This window comes from Ovis aries, chromosome 15 (genome assembly GCF_016772045.2).
Source record: "Ovis aries strain OAR_USU_Benz2616 breed Rambouillet chromosome 15, ARS-UI_Ramb_v3.0, whole genome shotgun sequence".
NCBI classification, from domain to species: domain Eukaryota; kingdom Metazoa; phylum Chordata; class Mammalia; order Artiodactyla; family Bovidae; genus Ovis; species Ovis aries.
In genome coordinates, this window is record NC_056068.1 from 22197355 (window position 1) to 22214396 (window position 17042).

Sequence of the window (17042 nt, forward strand, 5' to 3'; positions counted from 1 at the left end):
GGGGATCCCAGAGGTAGATTTTGAAATGGGGTTTTGAAAAGGAAAGAGGGAGGGTATTTCAGGCAGGGAAAAGTTTGTTTAAAGGCACAGAAGAATAAAAACACTTGGCAAATCATTTTACTGGACTGAGAATTCACAAAAGGGAATAGTGTATCATCTATATTGCTAGAGAGCAAGATAGAATCTGTTCTCAACTTGTAGCACAGTATTAGATTGGAGCTCAGAAATATTTGTTATATTAATAAAATGATGTATGGTTATTTGTTTTTAAGGGTATACCTTCACAGGGCTTTATTCATATTAGATTGTTGAGGATGTTCTGTAAATTAAGTGAACAGGAAACGAAAGATGAAATGCTAGAAGGGCAGAAAGAAAAAGGATGAAAAGCAGATTGTGGCCAGATTGTAGAGTCTTGTTGTCAGACTAAACTTGGACTTTATTCTGTAAAGGAAATCTGAATCATTCAGAGGGAAGGAGTGGCACAATGAAATTGATACCCTGGGTCAACTGATTTAATCAGTGGACAGATTTGAAAGAGGAAAGTTTAGAGAGGGAGACCACTATTGGTGGTCCAATTTCAGTATTTCAAGCAGCAACTTATCATAAACAGGTTGTAGGGATACGAGTCCTGAAAATGAGACTAAGAGAGACTGTACATGTTTTGAAGCCCCACCCCTCAATCCCCAACCCCACCCCTTCCTATTCTGTCAGTGAGCCAAGGACAGCCCAGGAAGTGAGTTTTTGACTGTTAGTAAGCATGAGGATTTGGGAATCACAGGATCTGCTGCTGCAGAACTCAACACAAAAATGTTTCCTGAACTCTTTCTACGTTCAGTCAGCAGCTTTTCTACCATTGCAGTTGATTTCCTTTCTATGATATTACGCCGGATCCCAGGTAGGGGATTTGCCCCTTCCTTCTCTTCTCTCTCCTTTTCCTGAACTTAGGACTCTGTGCCTCTTTCTTGAAGAATACCAGGGGCTTCTGAAGTTTCCCAGTCTGTGTGGAACAGATTCAGGCAGCAACACTGCAGAGGTGGGAGTTAAAGGAGAGTTAAGTCAGGATTTGTTAACTTGTCAGGCAAACAGCCTTTCTGTTTGTAGATTTCTGTTTGAGAAAGTCCTAAATAGTGAATATTTTTCCTATTGCAGATCCAAGAGAATTTCTAAACCCTGAATCTTGCCCCTGTATGTTGCATAAAATCTACAAACAGAAAGGCTGTTTGCCTGACAACAAGTTAACAAATCCTGACTCACTCTCCTTTAACTCCCACCTCTGCAGTGTTGCTGCCTGAATCTGTTCCACACAGACTGGGAAACTTCAGAAGCCCCTGGTATTCTTCAAGAAAGCAAAAATATTCACTATTTAGGACTTTCTCTTGGAACCTTCCCTGGTAGCTCAGAGGTTAAAGCATCTGCCTGCAATGCAGGAAACCTGGGTTCGATCCCTGGGTCGGGAAGATCCCCTGGAGAAGGAAATGGCAACCCACTCCAGTATTCTTGCCTGGAGAATCCCATGGACGGAGAAGCCTGGTGGGCTGCAGTTCAGGGGGTCGCAAAGAGTCGGACACAACTGAGTGACTTAACTTAGGACTTTCTCAACTAAAAATCACTGCTATATCTTCTAATGTAAATGTTTGGTTTTACTATTTGCATTCTGGTGGACTTCTTTAAAAACTCTATTTAACACTTCTAAGTATTACACCATGCTGCCTCTTAAAGGGAGTAGCATTTGAGATAGACTTTGAACAACAGATAAAACTTCCTTAGGGATAGAATAGTGGGGAGGACATTTAGGGTGAAAGTGAATTTTCTTTGGGAAATAAGGAAATAGTTTGATTTGACAGAATTGGTTACTTACAGGGCTTCCCAAATGGTGCTAATGGCAAAGAACCCGCCTGCCAATGCAGAAGACGTAAGAGATGTGGGGTTCTATCCCTGGGTTGGGAAGGTCCCCTGGAGAAGGAAATGGCACCCACTCTAGTGTTCTTGCCTGGAGAATCCCGTGGACAAAGGGGCCTGTCAGGCTACAGTCCATAGGGTTGCAAAGAGTTGGACACAACTTAGTATGCATGTGCTTTGAGCCTACATCTCTGAGAAGGTCTCAAGTGCTCTAAACTGAATTTTTGCAAGATTTTAAAGAAGTGGGATAATAGATACAATGTTGTAAAATATTTTGCTAAAAGACTAGTATCCCTATGTTTTTCTAGTTTAGACTTCTATATCACTGTTAGTTTTATGATTTAAAATGAAAGATTATCTTATAGTATCCAATTAGTTATGTACTTGACCACCCCTCTGTGTTAGGCAATACTGCCTGTGAACACTGAATACATATGAAATAATAGGGACAATTTTCAGCTCTCTATTTTAAAATAATTTTTTTTGTGGCTTTTGAATTTGAGGTAATTTCAGAACAGGTATCAGTGCGTTATTTAATTTATAACAGCTCTTTCCTAGGAAATGCCATGTACGTTCATGTGTATACCATTAAAATAGAAGAAATTAAGTTTCAGATCCTATTAAATTCACATAAATCCTGTGGAATATTTAGAATCACATTCTAGTCTGTCAAAAGTACTGAGATTAATGTAATAATATCAAATGGTGGTTATTTATATTTCTTTATTTAATTTTTTAAGCTGTGTGGCATGTGGGGATTTTAGTTCCCCAACAGGGATCAAACCCATACCCCTGCAGTGAAAGCTCAAAGTCTTCATTAACCACTAGACTGCCAGGGAAGTCCTGGGCAGTTTTTACTAAACAATGAGATGTAGCTATTAGCACATCTGTGGTTAACATGTAGATTCAGTCTTGTGAAAAGGCCTGCATTGTTCAACTATGAGAAATGATAGCAATGGTAATTAAAGTCCTGAGTTAATTAAGCAGATTTGTACTGCAGGAACACAAAAAGGATTGCGGTTCACAAGTGGAGAACTGAAGAGTTGATGGTCTGAAAATAAGGAAGGAGACGAATTTAGAGACTGTATTTGTTGATAGGTTTACATTTTCCTTACCAGTAGATGAGACTGTCTATGGAGAAACAGGCATGTTTATAGGAGACTGATACAATTTTTGTGCTTTTGATTTCCTCTTCACAGTTTTGAAGAAGTACATGGAACAGACTCATCAGAAAACAGTGATCTTTAGTCAGGGGAAGACTCTTCCATGCATTGCACCGCTTCTAACCACGGTGGAAGAGACTCTGCAGGTCGTCTCAGCTCGAGTCCAGGGACATTTTCCTGAGTGGCTCAATGGCTATCTACTTCGTGTTGGACCTGGGAAATTCGAGTTTGGGAAGGATAAGTAAGCGCTGATTTTGGAGAACAGTTTAGTTTTCTTAGCATGGGCTCTTTCTATGTAATGTGCATAATATCTGCTTCCTCTCTGAAGCTAACATTGCTACACAATCCCTTTGATCACAGCTAAGGAAACTATAGCTTACAGGAAAAAAAAATGGAGATTTTCATTCTTCTTTAGAAGTCCTGACTTCTGCTTTGCAGACTGTTATAAATTTTAAGTCATCTGAAAGTTTAAAATAGAAGTGTCAGAAACTATCTATATGACTACTGAGCTCTGTTTCATCACAAGTTCCTGGAGGAAGGGGCAATGTCTTCACTTCATACCACTCTGTTACCCAGTACTCCCCAGACACAGTGGCTCTTTCAGTTCCTCAAACCAGGAATGTTTATTTTTGCTCAAGGTCTTGGCATTGGCTGGTTTATCTCTCTTCCCAAGTCTGATTTTTGTCATTCAGATATCAGCTGAAATTTCACATCTTTTGAGCTTTCCCTGATCTCCCAATCTAAAGGTGCTGTTTTTTATATTATTTATTTTAATTATCTGCATTATCAATAGCTAATGTATTTTTGCTTGTTTACTTATTAGCTGTGTTTTTCTCTAGATGGCAGTTTCATGATGGCAGGGACCTTTTCCTGATCAACCCGTATCTCCAGTATCTAGGATAGTGCTCTGTAGTTAAATAGCACTCAATATATATATGTAAGTAAATGAGAAGCCCAACAACTCATTGGTGTATCATTTCTCTGTGTGACTACTAGGGACATGAAGTGATGTGGAGAAACCATTGTGGTCGGGAAGAAATCTACATTGCTTTAAACATTTAAAAATTTTAGAAACATTTTTTTTCATTGTGAAAGTTTTTACCTGTATTAAACTTTTTGAAATATAAAACCAAGTGAGGGAAAAGTGTGTACCACATCCTCTGTTAGCACTTTGAAATATTTCCTGCTGATCTTTCCCCCATCTCTATAGATTTGTTTTAAATAATTACAATCAAGTGAAAAAAATTTTTAGTGAGGTATAATTGACATGTTAGTTTCAGGTGTACAACATAATGATTCAATATTTGTATATATTGTGAAATTATCATCACAAGTCTAGTTAACATTCCTAACCATACATGTTAATAAAAATCTGTTTTTCTTATGATGAGAAGTTTTAAGATTTACTGTTGTACATACTGCGTGCTAAGTTGCTTCAATTGTGTCTGACTTTTTGCGACCCTATGGACTGCAGCCCACCAGGTTCCTCTGTCCATGGGATTTTCCAGGCAAGATACTGGAATGGGTTGCCATGCCCTCCTGCAGGGGATCTTCCTGACCTAGGGATCAAACATGCTTCTCTTAAGTCTCCTCTATTGGCAGGCAGGTTCTTTATCACTAGAGCCACCTGGGAAGCCAAAGATTTACTGTTAGCAACTTTCAAATATGCAATACAGTTTTATTAACTATAATCTGACTCTGTACTTTACATCTCTTATTTATTTTAGAACTGGAAATAAATTTTCATCCCATTTACCTCTTGCAATAACCAATCTCTTTCAACCACCAACTTATTTTCTATGTCTGTGAGCTTGTTTTTCTTTCTTTCTTTTTAATCTTTAAGATTCTACATAGAAGTGAAATCATATGGTATTTGTCTTTCTCTGTCTGACTTATTTCACTTAGGATAATGCCCTCAAACTCTACTCATGTTAAAAATGGCAACATTTTCTTCTTTTTTATGGTGGAGTAGTATTCCATTGTGTGTATGTGTATTTATATATATTCAGTTCAGTTCAGTTCAGTCGCTCAGTCGTGTCCAACTCTTTGCAACCCCATGAATCGCAACACGCCAGGCCTCCCTGTCCATCACCAACTCCCGGAATTCACTCAAACTCATGTCCATTGAGTCGGTGATGCCATCCAGCCATCTCATCCTCTGTCGTCCCCGTCTCTTCCTGCCCCCAATCCCTCCCAGCATCAGAGTCTTTTCCAATGAGTCAACTCTTCGCATGAGGTGGCCAGAGTACTGTTTCAGGTTTAGCATCATTCTTTTCAAAGGAATCCCGGGGCTGATCTCCTTCAGAATGGACTGGTTGGATCTCCTTGCAGTCCAAGGGACTCTCAAGAGTCTTTTCCAACACCACAGTTCAAAAGCATCAATTCTTCGGCACTCAGCCCTCTTCACAGTCCAACTCTCACATCCGTACATGACCACAGGAAAACCATAGCCTTGACTAGATGGACCTTTGTTGGCAAAGTAATGTCTCTGCTTTTGAATATGCTATCTAGGTTGGTCATAACTTTTCTTCCAAGGAGTAAGTGTCTTTTAGTTTCATGGCTGCAGTCACCATCTGCAGTGATTTTGGAGCCCCCAGAAATAAAGTCTGACACTGTTTCACTGTTTCCCCATCTATTTCCCATGAAGTGATGGGACCGGATGCCATGATCTTCGTTTTCTGAATGTTGAGCTTTAGGCCAACTCTTTCACTCTCCACTTTCACTTTCATCAAGAGGCTTTTTAGTTCCTCTTCACTTTCTGCCATAAGGGTGGTGTCATCTGCATATCTGAGGTTATTGATACATCTTGTTTTTCCACTCATCCATCCGTGGGCATTTAGGTTGTTTCCATATCTCAGCTATTATAAACAATGCTGCAGTAAACATGAGGGTGCATGCATCTTTTATGAGCTAGTGTTTTTTATTTCTTTGGATTAATATCCAGTGGATCATATGGTAGTTCTGTTTTTAATTTTATGAGGATCCTCTATTTTTTGTGGCTTTGGTATTGGCTATACTAATTTATGTTTTCACCATCAATATGTAAGTGTTCTCTTTTCTCCACATCCTCCCCAACACTTGTTATTTCTTGTCTTTTTGATAGTAACCATTTTAACAGGTATGGTGTGGTATGTCACTGTAGTTTTGATTTTCATTTCCCTAATGATTAGTGATGTTGAGCATCTGTTCATATATCTGTTGACCATCTGAATGTCTTTTTTGTAAAATGTCTATTCAGATCTTTGGCCCATTTAAAAAATAGGTTTATGTGTCTTTTTGCTATTGAGTTGTATGAGTTTTAAAAAATATATTTTAGATATTAACTGAATTTTTTGTCCTTATTTTAAAAATTTCATACTGTCTTAAGGCTTTTTATCTGTGTTGCTACAAATCTGAATGATTTACTTTTTTAGTGACTATCTAAATTTAACCTTTATTTAAAAACTTTCTTGTATTTATTTATGTTTAATTTTTTATTTTTAAAATTATGAACATATGATAACACATTTATAGGAGACTTGGAAAATACGGAACAAAGTTACAGTTAGTTCCACTATATGTTACAATTATTTTTTTAAATAGATAAAGTAAGATTTTTAGTTGGAGTTTCATATCAAGCTCTCAAAAACTAATAGAATGAATAGACAGAAAAATGTAAGATACAGTAGACCTGAAAAGCACTATGAACAAGTTCAGCATAATTAAGATTTATACAATTTTCACACAGTGGCAGGATACAAATTCCATTCAAGTTTCCATGGACTATGAACCAGGAGACACTGGAACATATCCAGGGACATAAAACAAGACACAAAAATTTCATAATCTAAAGGTACTGAAATGATATAGAGTCTGTTCTCTTATCACTGTGGAATTATGTTAGAAATCAATATCAAAAGATACTTGAAAATAACCCACATATTTTCAAGTGCAATGTGACATTTCATGAATCTTTGACTTAGTCATTGAAAGCCTTAATAAAGCTAAAAGACTGAAAAAAACACAGAGGGTGACTGAAGCGAAGAAAGCCTTTAAATGAGAAATTAATATAAAAATGAGAAATTAAAATCAAAGACTTGCCTTTTATTTGGAAATTACATGTCCACTTTTAAATGATGGATGTGGATGACTTACTTTTAATGGCTGGATGATATTCCAGGAAACTTTTTAAAAAATGTGATAAAATATACATAACATTTACCATCTAAAATTTGCCAACTATTTCTGATTGTACAGTTCAGTGGCATTAAGGACATCCACACTGATGTGCAATTATCACCACCATCCATCTACTTTTCATCCTGCAAAACTGAAACCCTGTATCCATTAAACAGTAACTCCTCACTCTCCCTTTCCCCAAGCGTGGCCGCCACCTGTTCTACCTTCTATTAGTCTTATTCCTGTGGGCCTGGTGGGAATCTGGTCATGGCCATACTGTGCTTCTCCACCTGTTGTTAGAAACAAATCAAGAATTAGGGCATGTTTAAGATATATTTCTTAATAACTGAGATACTTTAATTTTCTGAATCTGTTGCATCTTGTCTTCACTGAGTATTAGACTTCTAAGATGACAGTGCTAGAAGGAAACAAAATGCAGTGTTCTTCTACTACCCTATCCCTCTCCAACCAGCTGAGGCAAGAAGCCCTTGAGAAATTATTTTAAATGCTTAGGGCAGTGGTTGGGGGACTGGGAGGGTAGAGGGCTGATTTGGAGGTAGAGAGAAAGAAAATTAACTGGTCTATGGATCATCCCTGCCCCCTTAAGCCCTAACAGAGAAGTAATTATTTTCCCTATTTTTATCTGGATTTCATGAAATTTATAATTTGAAAAAAAGATCATGAAGCATAAAGGAGGAGGAGGAGGAAAAATAAAAATAAAAGTACCAGTCCACCTCCCAAAGGAAAACAGCCTCTTAAAAAAGCACATGGTATTTCATCTGCTGCAGAAGCGGCTCTAGTCAGTTGTAAGCAGCAGAAAGATCTTTGTGGGGGAAGGAAAGTGGGTGTGGTTGGTTGGTCCTTGTAAGTGTCTATATTGCCTTCAAATCAATATTTTTTAGAGCCAGCATTAGGCATATATAGCAAGAACAAGATCTTGCCTGACCCCTGGGTGAGAAATACAGATATCTTCAAGTTAAGAGGCAAAAAACTGAGGCTTAGTTTAGTGATTAGCTCCCAACTTTGATTGATTGATTGATTTTCATGGGAGAATGTTTCCTTTTTTTTTATATGTAAAAGGCATTATCAGTTATCATAATATACAGCTTTCTTTTTTATGGATCCCCAAGTCTCTTTCATATATTTCTTTTCAATAGAATTTACTTGCAAATATTTGGGGGCATTTCTTTGTTTTTAGACTTTTTATTTTATTTTGGAGTACAGTTGATTGACAAAATTGTGATAGTTTCAGATGTACAGCAAAGTGATTCAATTAGATATATACATGGTATATAGTCACTAAGTGGTGGTGTTTAGTGACTAAGTCATGTCCCACTCTTTGCAACCCCATGGACTATAGTCCACCAGGCTCCTCTGTCCATGGGATTTCCCAGGCGAGAATACTGGAGTGGGTGGCCATTTCCTACTCCAGGGGATCTTCCTGACCCAGGGATTGAACCCATGTCTCCTGCATCTCCTGCCTTTCAGGAGGATTCTTTACCCCTGAGCCTCCAGGGAAGCCTCCATACATGTGTATGTTCTTTTCCAAATTCTTTTTCCATTTAGGTTGTTACATAATAGTGAGCAGAGTTCCCTGTGCTATATAGTAGGTCCTTGTTGGTTATCCATTTTAAACATAGCAGTTTGTACATGTCAATCTCAAACTCCCTAACTATCCTTCCCACCCACACTTTCCCTGGGTAACCATGAGTTCCTTCTCTAAATCTGAATCTGTTTCTGCTTTGTAAATAAGTTGTTTTGTATAATTTCTTTTTAGATTCTGTATATAAATGATACATAGATATTTCTGAGTTACCTCATTCAGTATGACAATCTCTGTGTGTGTCATCCATATTGCTACAGATGGCATTATTTCATTCTTTTTAATGGCTGAGTAATATTTCACTATATATATGTGCCACACCTCTTAATCCATTCACTTATTGATGGACATTTAGGTTACTTCCACATCTTGGCTATTGTAAACAGTGCTACAGTGAACACTGGGGTGCAAGTATCATTTTGGACCATGTTTTTCTTTGGACATATGCCCAGAAAGGATTGCTGGGTCATATGGTAGCTGTATTTTTAGTTTTTTAGGGAACTTCCATACTGTTTTCCATAGTGGCTGTATCAATTTATATTTCTACAAACAGTATAGGAGGGCTCGCTTTTCTCCACACTCTGTCTAGAATTTCTTGTTTGTAGTCTTTTTGATGATGGCCATTCTGACTGGTGTGAGGGGGTATCTCATTGTGATTTTGATTTGTATTTCTCTAATAATTCCCTGGAGAAGAAAATGGTAACCCACTCCAGTATTCTTGCCTGGAGAATCCCATGGATGGAGAAGCCTGGTAGGCTACAGTCCATGGGGTTGCAAAGAGTCGGACACAACTGAGCGACTTCACTATTCACTACTAATAATTAGTGAGGTTGAATATCTTTTCATGTGCTTCTTGGCCATCTGTTTGTCTTCTTTGGAGAAACGTCTGTTTATGTATTCTGCTCAGGTTTTGATTGGGTTGTTTGTTTTGATGATATTAAGCTGAATGAGCTGTTTGTAAATTTTGGAGACTAATCCCATGCTGGTCATATAATTTACAAATATTTTTTCTTAATCTGTGGGTTGTCTTTTTATGTTATTTATGGTTTCATTTGCTGTGCAAAAACATTTAATTTGGTCTCATTTGTTTATTTTTGTTTTTATTTCCATGACTCTGGGAGATGGATTGAAAAAATATTGATATAATTTATGTCAGAGATTGTTCTGCCTATATTTTCCTCTAAGGGTTTTATAGGATTTGAGCTCACATTTAGATCTTTAACCCATTTTGAGCCTATTTTTGTGTATAGTGTTAAAGAATGTTCTAATTTCATTTTTTTACATGTAGCTGTCCAGTTTTCTCAGCACCATTTATTTAAGGGACCATCTTTCTACCACTGTATAGTCTTGCCTCCTTTGCTGTAGATTAATTGACGAGAGGTGAGTGGATCTATTTCTCAGCTTTCTGTCCTGTTCCATTGATCATATTTCTATTTTTGTGCCAGTACTATACAGTTTTGATGACTATAGCTTTGAAGTATAATCTGAAACCAGGAAGCCTGATTCCTCCAGCTTTATTTTTCTTTCCCACGGTTGCTTTGGTTGCTGCTGCTGCTGCTGCTAAGTCGCTTCAGTCGTGTCCGACTCTATGCGACCCCATAGATGGCAGCCCACCAGGCTCCCCCATCCCTGGGATTCTCCAGGCAAGAATACTGGAGTGGCCCTATAGAATGAGTTTGGGAGTTTTCTTTCCTCTGCAATTTTTGGGAACAATTTCAGAAGAACAGGTGTTAGCTGTTCTCTAAACGATTTGTAGAATTTGCCTGTGAAGCCATTCAGGTCCTGGACTTTTGTTTGTTGGGAGTTTTTTTTTTTTTTCTTTCTTGTTGGGAGTTTTTAATCACAATTTCAACTTCAGTGCTTATGACTGGCCTGTTCATATTTTCTATTTCTTCCTGGTTCAGTCTTGGGAGATTGTACCTTTCTAGGAATTTGTTCATTTCTTCCATATTGTCCATTTTATTGGCATACAGTTGTATTGGCATACAGTAGTAGTCTCTTAGGATCCTTTGTGTTTCTGTGGTTTCAGTTTAACTTCTCTTTTTCCATTTCTAGTTTTATTGATTTGAGTCCTCTCCCTGTTTGTCTTGATGAATCTGGTTAAAGGTTTATCAGTTTTGTTCATCTTTTCAAAACACCAGCTTTTAGTTTCATTGATCTTTGCTATTGTTTTCCTTGTTTATATTTCATTTATTTATGCTTTGAGCTTTATGATTTCTTTCCTTCTACTTAGTTTTGTTTGTTCTTCTTTCTTTAGGTGTAAAGTTAGGTTGTTTATTTGGGATTTTTCTTGTTTCCTGAGGTAAGATTGTGTTGCTATAAATTTTCCTCTTAGTACTGAAGGATTGGTTGGAGCATTTAATCCATTTACATTTCAAGTAATTATTGATATGTATGTTCCTACTGCCATTTTCTTAATTGTTTTGGGTTTGTTTTGTAGGTCTTTTTTCTTCTCTTCTCTTGTGGTTTGATGACCATTTTTAGTGTTGTGTTTGGGTGGCTTTTTCTGTGTGTGTATCTGTTGTAGTTTTTGGGTTTGCTATTCCCATGAAGTTTTGGTATAGCAATCTATATGTGACAAAGGTGTTTTAAGTTGCTGATCTCTTCCCTGCCTAGGGGAGTTCCTTTCGCAATTGTTGCAAAGCTGGTTCTTCAGTATTTGTTGCAAAGCTGATGCTGAATTCTCTTAGGTAACAGAGGCCTTCAAGAGGGCTCATGCCAATGAGCACTTCCCAGAACTACTGCTGCCAGTGTCTTTGTCCCCAGAGTTGTGTGCTCCGCCACCTCTGCAGGAGACTCCAGTACTAGCAGATAGGTCTGGCCCAGTCTCTTGTGGGATCACTGCTTTTTTCCCATGGGTCCTGGTGCACTTAAGAATTTGCATGTGCCCTTCAAGAGTGGAGTTCCTGTTTCCTCCAGTCCTGTGGTAGTCCTGCAATCAAATCCCACTGGCCTTCAAAGCCGGACTCTCTGGTGACTTCTCTTCCTGTTGCTGGACTCAGGGCTCAGAACCTTCCCTCCAGTGGGAGAACTTCTGTGGTATGACTGTTTTCCAGTTTGTGGGTCACACACCCTGTGGGTATGAGATTGATTCTATCAAGTTGTGCCCTCCCTACTGTTTCACGGTGGCTTCTCTTTTGTCTTTGTGTGGAGGGTATCTTTTTCGGTAGGTTCCAGCATTTTTCTACTGATGGTTGCTTACAAGTCAGTTGTGAATCTGGTGCTCTCACAATAAGGGGTGAATGAATGTCCTTCTACTCCACCATCTTGAGATCCCAACTTAGGTTTAAAGGCAGTGGTGGAGACCTGAAGTAAACATGACTCTTAACCTATGGACAACAATAGCTCTGCTTGGTTATCCAGGCCATATCTGAAGCTTATTCCACATAATTGTCTACCCCTGAAACCTTGAACTCTGAAACTCCACTCTGTTCTTAAAACCCCAATTTCTACACCCCTCCATTCCTGTGAAACTTATCTTTAATTGCTTCATGTTCTCGTCTTGCTCTTCTCCATCTTTTCAGTTTATCAGCTTTCCTTTAGTTTCTTCTTCCTGGTATAGATTCCATGATCTATAGATTTCTATAGATTCCTTCAAATACACTCTTACTGCCGCCGTCCTCTCTATCTTTGCCCTGGTGAGCTACCTGCCTCTGACCATTTCTGGTCCTACATTAACCTATTTCTGGTTTCCTCTGCTCAGTGTCCAGGCCTGCTAAGCATTTCTAGAGGAAATCACATAACCTAACAGATTGATTCAGTTACAGAATTATGATTTCCAGTGCCATCTGAGTCCTTGGTGCTGCCAGGAAACCTTTAGCTCTTTCCAGCTTCCCATGGGGTCCCTTTCCCGAAACTTCCTTCACTCTCCCTGTCCCCTTGACTGTCAACAGACAGCCCTGCCCACTTCATTATGGATAGAGGGACAATGGGATTTGAGCTCCTCGAACTGCCCTCTTCCTTACCTCCCTAGTTCCCCAGAGAGTTACTCCTACCTTTCATCATCAGAGCAGAAAGAGGCCTCTTCCCCTCCTCTGAAACCTCACCGCATCATTCCTGCCTGCCCTTTGTAATTGTTTCTCCTTCGCTAATCCCTCATGTCAGCCTGCAAGTGTCCTCTCACCCTGAAATCCCCTCATTCCTTTGCACCTTCTTCTCCAACTAATACCCTCTCTCCTCCCCTCATTGTTTCTGTTTTCCTGCCTCCCGAGGTCTTTTCAGTTCACTTCCATTGGACTTTTCATCCCACCATGGTACAGTGCGTGCATATGTGCTGTTACTTCAGTCATGTCTGACTCTTTGTGACGCTATGGTCTATAGCCCGCCAGGCTCCTCTGTCCATGGGATTCTCCAGGTAAGATTACTGGAGTGTTTTTTCATGCCCTCCTCCAAGGGATCTTCCTGACCCATGGATCAAACCTGCGTGTCCTGCGGTTCCTACCTTGCAGGTGGTTCCTTTTACTGCTGAGCCACCAGGGAAGTGGTATCAGTTCTCAAAAAGGCCACTAAAGCCTAGTAAGTGGTAAATGAAATGGGTTTTCCAGTTCTCAGTCTACTTTTCTACAACACTTGACCTTCTTGTCAATGTCCTAACAGTCTCTGGTCCTAGACTCCCGCATAAGACTTTCCTGATTCTTCTCCTGTCCCTCTGATTGTATGTTCTAAAATAATTTTTTGCTGCTCACTTGGCTTCACTTGTCCCTTCAGTGTTGATATACCCCAGCCTCTGACCTGAGTATTCCTTCCTTTTCGTTCATTGTGTGATTTCTTTGCTATAGTCGAAATAGTATATTCTTTAGAGTAAGATGGAGTGGGTTCAGATTCCATGTTCACCACTTATCAGCACTATAATCTTGAGCAAGTTTTCCCATATGAAAAATGGGACTAATAATACTGATTTTAATGACTGAGTATGAGGATTAAAGGAGATAATGCATATAAAGGGCTTCACTCAATGGCTGATAGGCATGAATACTTAAGTGCATTTTCTTTCTCTTCTTTCCCTTCAAATGCCCTCTTTCCCCATTCCCTTTCATGGTAAGTAACTTCTAGTTCACCTTACTTTTGTAGATTCCAGGATGTGGAGTCAGCACTGGACTGAGATCTTTGTTCTGCCACTTGCCTGTCCTGTGACCTTGATTTGTTTTTGCTGTGAACCTTGGTTTCCACATCTATACTGTGGTGATAGTAGTTCCACATCTGTAATCAATGTTGGGTCAGTGGAATAAATATTTATATATTTGACCCTTGAACAACACAGGGGTTAGGAGTGCCAAACCTCTGCATAGTGGAAAACTGTCTGCAACTTATAGTCAGCCTTTTGTACATGGTTCCTTCACATCTGTGGGTTTTTAACAACCAACTGCAGATTGTATAGTTTACTACAGTATTTCAGTCCAGTTCAGTTTAGTCACTCAGTCATGTCTGACTCTTTGTGACCTCATGAACTGCAGCTTGCCAGGCTTCCCTGTTCATCACCAACTCCCAGGGCTTCCTCAAACTCATGTCAATTGAGTCAGTGATACCACCCAACCATCTCATCCTCTGTCATCCCCTTCTCCTCCTGCCTTCAATCTTTCCCACCATCAGGGTCAATGAGTCAGCTCTTCACATCAGATGACCAAAGTATTGGAGCTTCAGCTTCAGCATCAGTCCTTTCAACGAATATTCAGGAATGATTTCCATTAAGATTGACTGGTTTGATCTCCAATGGACTCTCAAGAATTTTCTCCAACACCACAGTTCAAAAGCATCAATTCTTCAGTGCTCAGCTTTTTTTATGGTCCAACTCTCACATCCATACAACACTACTGGAAAAACCATAGCTTTGCTATACAGACCTTTGTCAGCAAAAATCTGTATAACTGGATCCATACAAAATAAACTTATGTTGTTCAAGGGTCAACTGTATATATACACACACACATTATATATATGTATATATACATATTATACATTATATATGTATATATACATATTTCATAAGTATTACTGTTGTTTAGTAATTATGTTGTTTGTACACTCAGTCATGTACAACTTTTGTGACCCAATGGACTGCAGCATGCCAGGCTTCCCTGTCCTTCACCATCTCTGGGAGCAGTGAGTCAGTGATGCCATCCAACCATCTCATCCTCTGTCGTCCCCTTCTCCTCCTGCCTTCAATCTTTCCCAACACCAGGGTCTTTTCAAATGAGCTGGCTTTTTGCACTAGGTGGCCAAAGTATTGGAGCTTCAGCTTCAGCATCCATCCTTCCAATGAATATTCAGAGTTCATTTCCTTTAGAATGGACTGGTTTGATTTCCTTACAGTCTAAGGGACTCTCAAGAGTCTTCTCCAGCACCACAGTTCAAAAGCATCAATTCTTCAGTGCTCAGCTTTCCTTATGGTCCAACTCTCACATGCATACACGGCTACTGGAAAACACTATAGCTATGACTAGGAGAACCTTTGTTGGCAAAGCAATTCTCTGTCTAGGTTGGTCATAGCTTTTCTTCCAAGAATCAAGCATCTTTTATTTTCATGGCTATAGTCACCATCTGCAGTGATTTTGGAGCCCAAGAAAATGAAGTCTATCCCTGCTTCCATTGTTTCCCCATCTATTTGCCATGAAGTGATGGGACTGGATGCCATGATGTTTATTTTTTGAATATTGAGTTTTAAGCCAGGTTTTTCACTCTCTTCTTTCACCTTCATCAAGAGGCTTTTAGTTCCTCTTCACTTTTGGCCATAAGGATGATATCATCTGCCTATAGGGGGTTATTGATATTTCTCCAGGCAATCTTGATTCCAGCTTGTGCTTTATCCAGGCCAGCATTTCACATGATGTACTCTGCATAGAAGTTAAATAAGCAGGGTGACAATATACAGCCTTAAAGTACTCCTTTCCCAATTTTGAACCAGTCCATTGTTCCATGTCCAGTTCTAACTGTTGCTTCTTGACCTGTATACAGGTTTCTCAGGAGGCAGGTAAGGTGGTCTGGTATTCTCATTGCTTCAAGAATTTTCCACAGTTTGTTGTAAACCACACAGTCAAAGGATTTAGAATAGTCAATGAAGCAGAAGTAAATGTTTTCTTGGAATTCTCTTCCTTTGCCTGTGATTCAACGGATGTTGGCAATTTGATCTCTGTTTTCTCTGCCTCTTCTAAATCCAGCTTGAACATCTGGAAGTTCTTGATTCATGTACTGTTGAAGCCTAGCTTGGAAAAATTTGAGCATTACTTTGCTAGCATGTGAAATGAGTACAATTGTGCAATATTTGAACATTCTTTGGCATTGCCTTTCTTTGGAATTGGAATGAAAACTGACTTTTCCCAGTCCTGTAGCCACTGCTGAGTTTTCCAAATTTGCTGGCATATTGAGTGCAGCACTTTCTTTTAGGATTTGAAATAGCTCAGCTGGAATTCCATCACCTCCACTAGCTTTGTTCATAGTGATGCCTCCTAAGGCCCACTTGACTTCACTCTCCAAATGTTTGGTTCTAGGTGAGTGATCACACCATTGTGGTTATCTGGGTCATTAAGATCTTTTTTGTACAGTTCTTCTATGTATCCTTGCCACTTCTTCATAATGTCTTCTGTTTCTTTTAAGTCCATACCATTTTAAGTCCATACCACCTCTGTCTTATTTTGCCCATCTTTGTATGAAGTATTCCCTTGAAGTGAACTGAACTGAAGTGAAAGTTGCTCAGTTGTGTCTAACTCTTTGGGACCCCATGGACTATAGAGTCCATGAAATTCTCCAGGCCCGAATACTGGAGTGAGTATCCTTTCCCTTCTTCAGGGGATCTTCCCAACCCCTGGGATCAAACCCAGGTCTCCCACATTGCAGGCAGATTCTTTACTATCTGAGCCACAAGGGAAACTCATATTCCTTTGGTATCTCTAATTTTCCTGAAGAGATCTCTAGTCTTTAACACTTTGTTGTTTTCCTCTATTTCTTTGCATTGATCACCGAGGAAGGTTTTCTTATCTCTCCTTTCTATTCTTTGGAACTCTGCATTCAGATGGATATATTTTTCATTTTCTCCTTTACCTTTTGCTTCTCTTCTTTTCTCAGCTATTTGTAGAGCCTTCTCAGACGACCATTTTGCCTTTTTGCATTTCTTTTTTTTGAGGATGGTTTTGATCCCTGCCTCTTGAACAATGTGACAAACCTCCATCCATAGTTCTTCAGGCACTCTATCAGATCTAATCCCTTGAATCCATTTGCTACTACCA

At 39.2% G+C, this 17042-nt stretch overlaps 1 protein-coding gene across 2 annotated transcripts in view; it reads left to right on the forward strand.

The window, feature by feature from the left end:
• The first annotated feature begins 747 nt into the window (after positions 1 to 747).
• The window catches only part of BCO2 (beta-carotene oxygenase 2), a 70515-nt gene continuing 54220 nt past the window's right edge, over positions 748 to 17042 (forward strand). The window contains exons 1-2 of one of the 2 annotated variants that reach the window (XM_042232594.2): positions 748 to 895; positions 3099 to 3303. In XM_042232594.2, coding sequence (XP_042088528.1) covers positions 808 to 895; positions 3099 to 3303 — 293 coding nt within the window. In that variant the 5' untranslated portion in view covers positions 748 to 807. 2 annotated transcript variants of the gene reach the window in all.